This window comes from Zingiber officinale, chromosome 2B, assembly GCF_018446385.1.
Source record: "Zingiber officinale cultivar Zhangliang chromosome 2B, Zo_v1.1, whole genome shotgun sequence".
NCBI lineage: Eukaryota > Viridiplantae > Streptophyta > Magnoliopsida > Zingiberales > Zingiberaceae > Zingiber > Zingiber officinale.
In genome coordinates, this window is record NC_055989.1 from 102,727,757 (window position 1) to 102,741,633 (window position 13,877).

A 13,877-nucleotide genomic window follows, 5' to 3' on the forward strand; every position below is an offset into this window, starting at 1 on the left:
CCTAGAGTTTTAGCGAAACTCAAAGTCAGAACTAGACAGTCAGAGACTATCAAATTCATCTTTTATATATATTTTATATTGCCTAAACTAACTTTATTTTGCAGGAAAATAAGTTACTGAAAAAGTCAGTCCAAGCCCTCGTAAGGGGTCCGGGTGCCCGAACCTGGTCCGAGCGCCCAGATCTGGTCCAGGTGCTCGAAATGGCAAGACTTATCTCGTCGCTAGTTTGGAGCGCGTTGATTGGATGGGCTGATGTCACGATCCAGGCGCTTGGAAGGGATCCAGGCGCCCGGAACTGCCTATATAAGCAACATTCAACCAAGAGCCAGAAAAACAACTTGCATTTGTGATTGCTTTCTTGCGCGCTGCTCCAAAGACGTTCCTGCGACTCCACGACGCGACTCCAATAACCAAGTAACGTTGCTCCGATGACCGAGCAACACAACTTTGACGATAGAGTGACACGACTCCAACAACTAAAAGCACAGCCTTTCAGATCCCCAAAAGTTGTTGGTATACTTTTAATTACTGTACTTAAATTATAAATCCATTGTATTCATCTTTGTAAAGATTTGTCGAACTAATAGTGAATTGTCCAACGAAAGTGGTCAATGGTCACGGGCCTTAGAGTAGGAGTTGTTACAGACTTTGAACCAAGTAAAAATAAACTGTGTTAGCTATGTTTATTTTTCCTTCTGTCTTTATTTCCGCTGCATTATCTCTTATAGTGTTTTTCGAAACAAATTAGCCACAAACGCTATTCACTCACCCTCTAACGCAATGATCCTACAAATAGGGCTCACCGGAACCCATTTTCCAGACTTCTCCTGGAGCAGTCTTCCTCCTCGGCTTCCCATCTCTCGGACCGCCACACGCGTCCTTCTCTTTTGCCGGTGTACTCTTCCACAGCACCTCGTCCCTTGAATGCACCAAGCTCATCGACTCTCTTCCCGTGTCATCCTTCTCGCTAGCTGCGTCTTCCGCTCGACTTCTTGTGTTCTTAAGCTCTTGCACACTTAAACACAAGGATCAAATATACAAGATCTAACTTAACTTGGTTGATCACATCAAAACTACCATGGAATATCAACAGGAGCTGGATCCCCGACCTTCACCAGACGATGTTTTTTTTGCTTTGTTGTAAGAGGCACGATGTCCTCTAGTGATGTCGAAGTAACTAGTACTAGGACCATCGAAGGGCGAGGAGGGGGTAGTTCTTTGGTATTGGGAGCAGCATCACTGCCCTCCATTGAAGCTGAAGAGTCGATCGGTTGGGAGCCGTGCAACTCCAACTCAATGTTTGCCCAGTTATTTAGCTCCTTCTCAGTGAGTCCGACGGAGTCGCTAAGGCTGGCTTTCCACATAGTTTTAGCCTCAAATAACATAAAAAAGAAATCAGTTAGAAAAACTACAAATTCAAATCACAAATATCTTACCAAAGGAGTATGACAACCCGAATTCGATGGGTTTCAGTCCAAACATATACAACATGCCCTCCGGTAGTAAGATATTTATGTTAAACTTTAAGCCATCTAGAACGCTAGCCACAATCACAAATGTTGTCTCCACTTAAAAGTCCTCAATTTCCAATGGTGAAGGCATATCCATCAACCACCTAGTTAGCCAAAACATGGGAGGAACAAGCTTAATAAAGTCTGCCCTTATTTGAAGAAGATATTTCATTAAAGAGGGTCATCTTCATTTGAGCATGGTAGATGAAAACCCTTGGCTCGATTTTCTTGGGATAGTATAAATAGTGAAAAATGCAGCGGTTGAGGGGGAGCTACAACAGTAGAAAGATAATCACAATCTCGCAGAGAAATTGGATGGAATTAGGCACTAACTGCTGAAGGGGGATTAAAAAAGTAGCGAGAGATCTCAGAGAGGAAGGGGTGGTGAGGAAGGCGAAGAGCGCCTATAAAATGATCTTTGAACAGGGTGAAGAAGCCTGGAGGAGGCAGATGGGGGTGATCATTGGCGTTAGGGATGATGATCCTATGGTCCTTAGAGACCTCATAAATTAACCTAATTTGGTCTAGGTCACCACCATTGATATCAAAAAGGGTGGAGGTGTACCAGAGAGTAGGAACATGAAAGGGAATTTCTTGGGCCATGGATTAGGAAGAAGAGGAAACAGAAGTGCTAGGGAGTTGAGGAGGAGAGAGGAATGGAACTTACAAGGAGAGATAAAAAGAACAGGAAAGTGAAATTGTCGATGTCATAAGCACGAGAGAGTTGAGGAGGAGAAGGGACAGTGAATGCATTTTTTTTGAATGTTTGAAACCTTAAAACCCCTAAGCTCCTTAATCCCTAGCCGTTAGATCTGAAGGAAAGAATACGAGGAAAAGATCACCATCGTTGAATCCCAACAGTCACCTGCCATAAAAAATCACAACAGTAGTTTGTCATTTCAGATATCCATCCTTTTGTAGGCATGAGCCACATGGTAGAAGGGTACATGCAGCATTTATTAAGGATGAGATAAAGTAATTATCATCGGGGTTAAAATTCGCACGTACATCACCGCGCATTTATGACATATGACACTCCTATTTTTGAGACACCAGTATGACAGTTAGTGTCATGGATGATCAGGTAACATCGTCCAATCAGAATAGCCAATCGGAGTTTGTAGGAAAGCATGGATACACTATGGTTTAGTCAGTTGGACTTACAACCTAATTCGACTAGACTTGGAGCAAAGGCTTATGATACGATAGATAGGGTGGGACCCTCAATGTGAGTACGGAAGTCAGACGGAACGGAGGGACATGTCGGTCAAAGTCCCAAGGGACGTGGCGGTCAAAGTCCTGAGGGACGTGGTGGTCAAAGTCTCGAAGGGGTTAACTTGAGTGACCGGGCCTCAGGCTAGCCCATAGAGGAGGATCACGAAGACTAGCCTAAGCCCTCAAGGAGAGAGATAGATAGTAGGGATGCAATTCTTGGAGTCCCGGTCGAACCCTTGTAAAAAACCATTCGGACAACCCCGGGTAGATTCCTTTGAAAATCTCCGAACGGACGTTTACCTTGTTAGGTTCCAAGTGGATGCTCTCCATCAATTAACCCATGGATTTGATGAACTTGACTTTTCTCCTCCTATCCGACCGGACTTGGTGAACCAACAGAGGGGAACCACCAGATGGATTAAAACATCGATAGTTGGTTCAACCACACTGATACTTAGTCCCTGGTAGCCGATCGAACCTTTTGGAGATGGAGGTCCGATCGGATAATAGAAAAGGATAAGGTTACTACAAAAACATCATTGGAGTCCACCAAGGCCTTAAGGGATAATAGTCAACAACCCATCGGTCCAATAGCTCTTTTAACGCCATGTGTAACCGTTATCATGGAATCACTGAAATATTCTTTGTACAACCTGTACAATGGAGGCTTCCGCCATCTATACGCAGAGTTGGTCGGTATGATTTGGGAAAGACGACAAGATATCAGTATAGTTGGCCTTATTTTAGTAACAGGTCTCATTATTCGTGCTAAGAGAAACAACATTATATATAAGGGGTCCCTTCTTCCCACGCAGGTAAGTTCTCCCATTGCTCTTTAATATTCCTCATCATTGTCCTTTGATTACCGCTACTTAGCCCCCTTACTAACTTGAGCGTCGGAGTGATTGCGCTGGGGACCCCACCCTAGCTTGTCTACCGACGTGTTCTTTCTCCTTTACTTTTTTTTGTGACGTGGCATGCCCCCTCGCTGCTTGGAATTTCTTCTCGAGGTATTCTTGTGATTAGCAGAGAAGTCATCTCATCAATGATCTGTTTTCACCGACTACAGACAGGAACACCAAGCTTGAACCAAACTTAAACTTATAAAGAAAAAACCAAGCTAAACTTGAATAGTCATTTCAATAGCTTAGTTTATTTTAGGTTTGAGTTATCTTATTAGATAAACTTGAACACCACAAAGTTTAGCTCAATTTGGCTTTGTCACGACCCCAATTATCTTCCAAGGGAATGGTGATACCATGCTTTCCTTCTTACCCATGGAAGGAATCCCAACAAAGCTCAAGCAAAGGTGCAACAAAAGCAGCGAAAGAGTGTACATTTACACATCTCAACCCCCCTCTTTACCTTTTCTCAGATTCCCATATCAATCTAAATCTCTAGATGAACAAAAGAACTCATTAAAAAAATAACTAGAATCATTACATAGTCTTTACAGTCTTCTCATCTTAATTCCCTTCTCTACCTTCCCATTGAATCCTAAATCTCACCGCCATGGCCAGAGTGGAAGGAGCGATCATATGCCTGCTGATCCTTGCCATAGACGTAGCTGCTGGTGTGCTCGGAATAGAAGCAGAGATGGTTCAAAACAAGGTAAAATCTTTCTTCAAGATCAATCGAAGTTTATTCAAAGTTTCACCGCTCCTTTGAGCTCGTAGCCTTGCCATGCATGCGCTTATGGCAGGGGAGGCATCTGAGGGTGTTCTTCATTGAGTGCAAAGAGCCCGTCCATCAGGCCTACAAGCTCGGCATTGCTGCTGCTGCACTCCTTGCCCTGTCTCATGCTGTTGCCAACGTCCTTGGCGGCTGCCCCTGCATCTGCTCCAGGGACCAGTGGGACAACTCCATGCCCAACAAGCAGATGGCTTCCGTCACCCTAATCTTTTCATGGTACTTAGCTCTCCAAGCTCGTCATCTTCTAATACTCACTCCTACAGTCCTCTCCTTCGTGCTCATGTTCACAGCAAAAATTGATCAGGATCGTTGCTATAGTGGGATTCACCATGCTGATGATAGGAGCAATGTCCAACTCAAAGTCGAGAGTGAGGTGTGGCTTGGTTCGTCGCCATTTCTTGTCGATTGGGGGGATCTTGTGCTTTGTGCATGCTCTATTTTGCATGGTTTATTATGTTTCTGCGCATGCTAGTGTCAAGGAAGAAGGTAAGGCTCAAAGGAACATCAGATCTCATGGACTGCAAGCCTAATTAACTACGTATGGCTCCAGGTTCGAAATTTTAGGAAGAACACAACATGAGATAGTAGAAGAAAAGATTAAGCTTTTACTTTGTTTTTCGTGATCGGATTGTATAAAGCTTCAAGCAACTCTTCCTTTTCTCGCTTGTTGTTTTTATCAGATAGCCAAGATAAACACACTCTTAAGTCGCGAATCTATGATCTCATTCATCAGTAAGCATTAAGCAAGTAGAAAAAGAAGCAAAAACAATATTATAAGGCAATAATTAAACATCAATACAGAATACGGCAAGAGGAAAAAGTTCACCCAAAAGCATCAAAATGAAACTTTTTAGGAGCATCATAAATACAATAGAGGATTCATGTTATTCTTTTGACCATTCAAGTATTTTTGTTAAAATATATTGATAGTTGATCCTGTCTGAAAGCTGAGTTAGATGAAGGGGCCGGTAACGAGGGTAGGAACATTGATGGAGAGATGACCTTGGAGCTAAAATTCGAAGATGCGTTGCAGACTTTAGGTCTTCGCATGAGGCAGGGAAAGACAGTCGAAAGTAGTACTCATGGGCTTGCGCACACCACAGAGAGATCACACGGGGGCATTAGAGTGAAAACCAGGGAAAGAGTCCTTGGCGCAGGCACTCTGACGCTCAAGTCAAAACGAGGACCGAGAGAACAGTGCAATAAGAAGATGAATAGTAGAACTGTAGTAGATGTGTGTATATGCACATACTTGGTCAACGGAGAGGACTCCTCTTTTTATATTGATCCTCAGAACCTCCGCAATAATGAGGCATCAGAGAATGTTTGGTGTTAGAGTATATCCAGTGATGAAGGATGTACGATGGACTTCGTTGGGTAGAGGAAGGTTCCATGGCATGCATGTGGTAGGGTATCAGAATATTCTCTGACAGGTTGTTACAATTTCTAACAGTGTTGTCTCTTGACGATAGTCCAATTTGCACTAGGGTCGATCAGATGCATGCTAGGAGCTATATCTATGAGAAGTAAGGGGCTAAGCCCTGGGGTCCGACTAACGCGGGAGTCGACCGAGAGTAGACTAGGAGCCATGCTGATGAGAAGTGAGGGGTTAAGCCCTGGGGTCCAACCAGCATTGGGGCCGACTAGGAGTGGATTGAGAGTCATGCCCATGAGAAATGAAAGGCTGAGCCCTAGGGCCCGACTAGCGCGAGGGCCGATCTGGAGTAGATTGGGAGTCATGCCCATGAGTAGTGAGGAGTTGAGCCCTGGGGGTCTGACCAACACTGGGGCTTGGCTGGCTGTGAACCAAGAGCAGTAACTACAAGGCACGAGGAGCTTAGTCCCAGAAGATCCTACTGGCTTTGGGGACTGGTCGACTGTGAACTAAGAGCAGTGATCCTGAGGCGAGCGGGGGAGGGGGGGGGGTCCATTCGAACGCGTCCTCCCCAACCTTGGCGGTCACCTCAACTTGACTTTTAACCGTCACATCACCTTAACTATTGACCCCACATTATCCCTTGGGTCATCCACTATATGTCGTATTACAAGCCTCCCCTTCAAGTCTAGTCGAAGGAGGCTCATGATTGACTGACTAGACTACAGTCCTACCACTGTCTTGCTGTTTGATTGGGCGACAACTCCAATGGCCTCTCAGTAACATTCTTTTTAAAAAAAAAAACACTTGTCAGCAGTTTTAAATGCGAGGTAGGGTGTCAGCGATAGTGTATCAGTGCAATAATTTTATTGTCTCATCCATCATAAACGTCATTTTATAGGCAACCGTTACGTGTCTTACCAACTCCATTTTAATGTGATGGCTGACGCATGCCTTTTTGCATGAATTTTAATGGTGATTCATATCCTCTTATATGACGGTTGCCTTCAATAGGGTCTTTTTGATTGAACGATTCAAGCTTCAAAGTACCCTCAGAGTCCTCATTAAAAATCCTAAGCGTTGTAGAAACAATCCATTCATGCTTTGTCTTCTTCACATTTCTTCTCGAACAATTCTTACTGTCTGTGATCCTCTCTCTATGACCTTCCTAGTAAGTGCTCTTTCCTGACCTTCATCCCCCTCTCCTTTGCTCTTTGATGGTGCAAGAAACTTTCGCCTCTTGGTATGCTAATTTTCGCTCTGATTTTGACAGTTGTGACCTCGAGTCGTCCCAGCTAAGCCTAGAGATTCCTAAGACCTTTCGTATTCGCATTCCTAGCCCCCAAGACCGTCCTCATCATCCTCCTCTCAACTTCATCACCTTTTTCAAAGATCAGCTTTAGGCTAGTCTGCGAGTTCCCATCCCCTAGTTTTTTTTTTTTTTTCTGAAATAAGTCAGTATTTTTACATTCTACTTTCTCAATTTGCTCCCAATGCCTTCCACGCAATGTGCTAAATGACGACCTTATTCTGTTTATATGATATCCCCCCGTCCCCTCATACTTTTCACCATTTCTATTATCTCAAGAAATCGGAGTTGTGGGTCTTCATGGTTTAATCTCGACCCAAGGTAGTTTTCTTTAAGAAAATGTCTTCCTCTAATAAGAGATGGAAATCTCATTTCTTTTTTTATCCAAGTTAGCCGACCGAGTAGCAAGTAGATCTCCCCTTTCCTTCTGAGTTAGGTGAACATCTCCATGAGCCTACGTGCACTGCTGCTTCAGGGAAGCTAACTGGCATGCAGTTCAATATCCTCCCACTGCTGCAAGAAAGCCTTCTCTACACATATGGACTGAGTCCTGTTCGAACAACGCTTCCCTCCTCCTTTGGTAAGCACAGGTAACTTAGCTCTTAGGTTCTCACTAACTAAGGTCTTTTCTTTCGATCAGCCTCTTAATCCAGCTGGCTGATCGAGAGGCTCAGCCAGCCAGATCTTCTGGAGAGGCATCCCACAGCTGAGTAGGTGGTAATGTCCTGAAGGCTAGCGAGGAGAGAGTGTTAGCCACTGATCCTATCATTGTTCCAGAAGAAGTTCCAGCCTTGGACCCTAAACCGCCCTTACGACTTAAATACAAAAGGCACTGCGTTACCTCGTCTGTGCAATCATCCCCCGATTGACTGCCTTTAGCCCTCCTACCCATTCAACGATCCACCCCATCCCAGGAAAGCACTTTGGCTCCTCCTTTCAGGTAGGTTACTTCTCTTCCACACCCTCATAACTCGATTTAAAGAGAAATGGTTCTCGTGGCAAGCGGATCCTTTCTCACCTCCTTACCTCAGGCGCCTTCCTCATCACCGACTGTCTAACCCTTGAAGGCCCTTCCTAGTCGTCCTGTTAGCCGAAAGGCCGCTTCGAATTCTCATCCGCCTTTAACATGCTGCCCTCTAGGCGATGGCTTCAACTTTGTCTTCATATCCTCCGCTAGCCTATAGGCTACAGGTAATTATGGTTAAGAGGCTTATTAGCCTAGGCTTGGAAAGGCGCAATGACCAGAGTAGTGGACCGCCAGTTAATGGAGTTAGCGGATGGATTTTCCAAGACCTATCTATGGTAAGCTTTGGTTGTTCCACCCGTGTACATAGAATACAGTTGATAATGCTCTTCTTTAGATTTACGTGACTAGGATGAGTGTGTCTCAAGTCATAGCAGGGCTGCAGCGTGAAAATGAGGCCCTGTAAGGCCAGATAATAGAGCTAGAATCTTCTATAGTTACAACTCAGATTTTTGACATGATTGTGCCTCAAGAGGCGCTAACACAAGTTGACCTGCTAAGGGAACTAGAAAATAAGGTGCAAGAGGCTTGGGAGATAGCTAACATTGAGGCAGAAAAGTCATTAAAACTAGAGGTCGCTCTGAAGACAACCGACAATGGGCTCTGGTCAGAAAATGCAAGGAGGGTTCAAGCGGCGGATAACCTGGGTGAGAAAACCCTTGAAGCCCAGAACCTTTCCAATAGACTAAAGGAGTAGGAAATTGCCCATGCTTCTGTTGGTGCAGGTTGCACTGACAGTCTAACTCAGGTTTTGATGAATGACAAAGTGAGTTGAGTTAGGTTCGTTATGATCTAACGATTTAACTAAGTGTGCAAGAGAATTCCAAATAGGTCTATGGACTGACCGAATATCTGGCAAGAAATTCAGCTCGATCGATGGGCTGACTGGATAGTAGGTACGAAGTCCAGATAGGTTGACGAGCTGACCAAATTTTTGGCACGAAGTCCAGCTAGGTCAACGGGTCGATAGGATAGCTAACATGAAGTCCAGATAGGTCGATGGGCTGATCGGATGTCTGGCAAAGCGGTAAATTAAGGTAAGTCACTGGAGGAGAGTGACTTGGTGAGAACGCATTCCCTTTTTAAGGGAACAGTAGGTGTCGATTCAACTTAGATCCATTTTGGAAATCTAAGTTGAAATCTTGACCAGATTCTGGTCTCGAGGAGATAAAATCTAATTACTACTCTACTTGTTGTTGTGCTAACTCTGTTTTGTAGGGTAATATAATTTTTATTTGCCTCGAACTAACCTTTTCTTTGCAGGAAAACAATTTGCTGGAAAAGGAGGTCCGGGTGCCTGGAAGGGATTCGGGCACCCGGAGTGGTCCGGGTGCCCGAAATGGCCGAAGTTTATCTTGCTGCCAGCTTGGAACACGTTGATTGGATGGCTGGCATCACGATCTAGGCGCCCGGAACTACCTATATAAGCAGCCTTCCATCAGGAGCACAAAAAAACAACTTCTCTCTACAACTGCTTTCTTGTGCGCTATGCTAAAGACGCTCTTGCGACGCTGTGAAGTTTCTCTGACAACCTGCGAATCAGTTTTTATTTTCCTTGTTGTCGGCAACTTTATTTTATAGTTCTTGTACTTATTGTGTAACTCTTTTGCGAACTATTAGTGGATTGCCCAACGAAAGCACTCTCACGTGCGAGCCTTGGAGTAGGAGTCGACGAAGGCTCCGAACCAAGTAAAACTTGGTGTGTTAGCGTTGTTTTCATTATTATTTTCTGCTGCATACTTTGACTCGATAATGATTTTTTTTAACGATCGCATTCCCTTTTTAAGGGAACAGTAGGTGTCGATTCAACTTAGATCCATTTTGGAAATCTAAGTTGAAATCTTGACCAGATTCTGGTCTCGAGGAGATAAAATCTAATTACTACTCTACTTGTTGTTGTGCTAACTCTGTTTTGTAGGGTAATATAATTTTTATTTGCCTCGAACTAACCTTTTCTTTGCAGGAAAACAATTTGCTGGAAAAGGAGGTCCGGGTGCCTGGAAGGGATTCGGGCACTCGGAGTGGTCCGGGTGCCCGAAATGGCCGAAGTTTATCTTGCTGCCAGCTTGGAACACGTTGATTGGATGGCTGGCATCACGATCTAGGCGCCCGGAACTACCTATATAAGCAGCCTTCCATCAGGAGCACAAAAAAACAACTTCTCTCTACAACTGCTTTCTTGTGCGCTACGCTAAAGACGCTCCTGCGACGCTGTGAAGTTTCTCTGACAACCTGCGAATCAGTTTTTATTTTCCTTATTGTCGGCAACTTTATTTTATAGTTCTTGTACTTATTGTGTAACTCTTTTGCGAACTATTAGTGGATTGCCCAACGAAAGCACTCTCACGTGTGAGCCTTGGAGTAGGAGTCGACGAAGGCTCCGAACCAAGTAAAACTTGGTGTGTTAGCGTTGTTTTCATTATTATTTTCTGCTGCATACTTTGACTCAATAATGATTTTTTTTAACGATCGCTATTCACCCCCCCTCCTCCTCCTCTAGCGCTCTTTTCGATCCAACAAGTGGTATCAGAGTGGGTACCGCTCTGATTTGGTGCAACCACCAATTAGGCAAAGGAGGTGAAAATTTTTATTTTCTTATTTTCGGTTCCAAGTTTTTTGACATAATCCAAATTGGTACAATTACCTCTTTGGAAACATTTTCTCGTAGTAAACCAGCCTGAATTGGTGTAACACCAATTCAGTCTTAATATTTTTATTTTTATCCGACACTACTAATCCAAGATCAAAAGTCTTGGGACCATCTCTGTCTTTTTTATATGTGTGCAAGAGCAATGACCCAAAACGAGGGATACAACACTGTTCGTCCTCCCCACTTCAATGGTGACGACTTCCCGTACTGGAAGAAGCGAATGGAGGTCTATCTGAAGACCAACTTCGACCAGTGGTTTAGCATCACCAGAGGCTACAAGGGTCTGGTCGATAATGCCAGAATTCCCCGGAATAGTGGAATCCGGAGATGAAAAAGAAAACCCAAATAGATTTCAAGGCTCTCAATACCCTCTAGTGTGGGTTAATGAAAGAAGAACTGAACCGCGTTGACCCATATGAAAATGCGAAGGAACTGTGGGACAAGCTCATCAAATTGCATGAGGGAACCAGTGACGCGAAAGTAACCAAAAGAGACCTCTGTCTGAATAAACTATTTAATATAAAAATGCACGAAGGAGAAACTGCGAATTAACTCCACACGAGGATAAAGAACATCCTCAACGGGCTTCATAACATCGGCCACCAGATGGAGAACTATGACCTGATAAGGTATGCCCTTAACACGTTTCCTTGAAATACACTGTGGGCATCCATCATGAATGCTTACAAGATTTAGAAGAATCTTTCAAAATTAAAGCTAGATGAACTATTTTGTGAACTCGAACTCCATGAATAGACTAACTCAAAATAGGTTGAGAAAGGAATTGTCCTTTTTGCAGGTTCCTCCAAAGACAAGTCAAGAACCAAACCTGAACCAGAAGATGAGTTTGGCCAAGACCCAGAAGACGAAGAATACCTGATGAACTTGGTAAGAAAAATGTTCACCAGGAAAAAGAAGAACTTCAGCAGAAGATCAACTCCACCACCGATCCTAAAAACGTAACCTACTTTGGATGCAACAAGAAGGGGCACTACAAGAACGAACGCCCAAAGTTGAAGAACGACAAAACCAAGAAGAAAGCACTCAAGATGACGTGGGACGAATCATCTTCAAATGAATCAAACACCAAAGAATAGAAGCACCAAAGTTACCTCGCGTTGATGCCTTGTGAATCAGAATCGGAAGATGGGTTCGAACCCGAATCGAGCCACGAGTCCGTACTCGTTTCCGAAGGTTTTGATGAGGTATACCTTAATTTAAGAAAAAGATTTTTCAAAATCATCGCATGCTTAAATAAAAAATTAACCAAAAATGAAAATCAAAATAAAATGCTCCTTGAGGAAAATCAACACCTCAAGAAACTGATAAAAAATTCTAATCCAAATTAAGTTGTAAACCTTGAGGAGAAAAACTCAACGTTAAAAATTGAAAGTAACAAACTTAAAGGGCTATTAGAAAATTTTACAACCAGATCTAAAAACTTGGATCTAATGCTTAAAAATCAAAAAGCTGTATACAACAAATCTGGGCTTGGATACAAGTCCAGTTCAACAAATAAATCATTCATATCACTCGTAACTCAAAATAAAACACAAACTAAAGCTTGGGTTCCAAAAGCGTGCCTAACCACGCAAGTAGGAATTAACCAATACTATATACCCAAAAATAAAATATATTATGTAAAATCAAATAACCTAAATCAAAGTCTAAAACATAAAACTAAACCAAAGACAAACCATAGAAAAAACTACAGAACCGACTCTAATCCAAACTATCAAGCCTATTATAATTACAAAAGTAACCAACATAAACTCAAAGTCAAAACTTAAGAAACCCAGATCAATAATTCAGGGGAGGCTTCAAACTAGTTGGCACCTCCAAAAATAACCTACCCGGCAGGGTAGTTAGGATTAAAGTAAAAAGGGACAAAAGTTTAACTTGCCTTACTGTACTGGTGAAGTTTTGGATGATAGTAGGTTAGGAAAGCTCTGTCTATGCATGTCTAGGAAGATATGGCTTCGACCTAGTGCATTTGTCTTAGTGGAACTAACTGAACCTACCCCTTACGAATCCTAACTAGTTAGACCAAGATTTTGTACTAAGTTTAGTGGAGGGGACTATTTGAAAAACCTTGAGGGCATGGTTATTCTAATGATATCCAGGTGACTCACCATAGCCAAGAAGTTTATCTAAAGAATGTCCGTTTGTTGAACCCAAAACTAAACCTGAATCAAACACAAGGTTAAACCAAACTCTGAAATTGAACTTAACTCATCTCACAAAATTATAGGATTCCTTGATTGAAAATATAGATCAGGTGAGATGACTGAAAACTTAAAAAATTAAATTAAACTTAAAATTTTAAATTAAAATAAAATTAAAATTAAAAATTAAAAATTAAAATTAAAAATTAAATTAAACTTAAAATTTAAAATCAAATTAAAATTAAAAATAAAAATAAAACTTAAAATTAAAAATTAAATAAAACTTAAAATTAAAAATTAAATTAAACTTAAAATTTAAAATTAAATTAAACTTAAACTTAAAAATTAAAAATTAAATTAAACTTAAAATTAAAAATTAAATTAAACTTAAAAATTAAATTAAATTAAACTTAAACTTAAAAAATTAAATTAAACTTAAAATTTAAAATTAAATTAAACTTAAAAAATTAAATTAAACGTAAACTGAAAAATTAAATTAAACTCAACTTAAACTTAAAAATTAAATTAAAACCTTAAACTTAAAAAATTAAATTAAACTTAATTAAAATTTAACTTAATTTAAATTAAAAATTAACTTAGCTAAAACTTAACTTAATCTAAAACTTAAATTAAAATTAAAAACTAACTTAAATTTAAAAATAATTGAAAATAGTCTCTTACAAAAAATAGGGTAATACTATGTACAATGGATCCTTCCCCGAGACCCCGCATAAAGGAAGCTTCGTGCACTGGGCTGCCCTTTTAACTTAAATTTAAAATTAACTTAAAGTTAACTCAAAATTAACTTAAACATTAAAATCAAATTAATTTAAACTTCAAATTAACTTAAAATTTAACTTAAACTTAAAAAAAATAGAAACCAAGGGCGGGCGCCCCTGGTATTCGACTCTGAGCGCCCGAAACATGCTCCGGGCG

The 13,877-nt window shown here is 41.6% G+C and overlaps 1 protein-coding gene across 1 annotated transcript; it reads left to right on the forward strand.

The window, feature by feature from the left end:
- The first annotated feature begins 4,152 nt into the window (after positions 1 to 4,152).
- LOC122049356 lies at positions 4,153 to 5,077 on the forward strand. Its single transcript, XM_042610749.1, has 3 exons — positions 4,153 to 4,337; positions 4,429 to 4,634; positions 4,723 to 5,077. Exons 1-3 carry the CDS (start codon positions 4,239 to 4,241, stop codon positions 4,946 to 4,948), a joined length of 531 nt encoding a protein of 176 aa, XP_042466683.1. The 5' UTR covers positions 4,153 to 4,238; the 3' UTR covers positions 4,949 to 5,077.
- The last annotated feature ends 8,800 nt before the right edge of the window (positions 5,078 to 13,877 follow it).

What these genes read in the sequence shown, in the direction of transcription:
- LOC122049356 (XM_042610749.1), top strand. Translation starts at nt 4,239, where the DNA reads ATGGCCAGAGTGGAAGGAGCGATCATATGCCTGCTGATCCTTGCCATA. An exon ending in CAGAGATGGTTCAAAACAAG is followed by an intron (nt 4,338 to 4,428) that starts GTAAAATCTTTC and finishes CGCTTATGGCAG; the next exon opens with GGGAGGCATCTGAGGGTGTT. An exon ending in GTCACCCTAATCTTTTCATG is followed by an intron (nt 4,635 to 4,722) that starts GTACTTAGCTCT and finishes AAAATTGATCAG; the next exon opens with GATCGTTGCTATAGTGGGAT.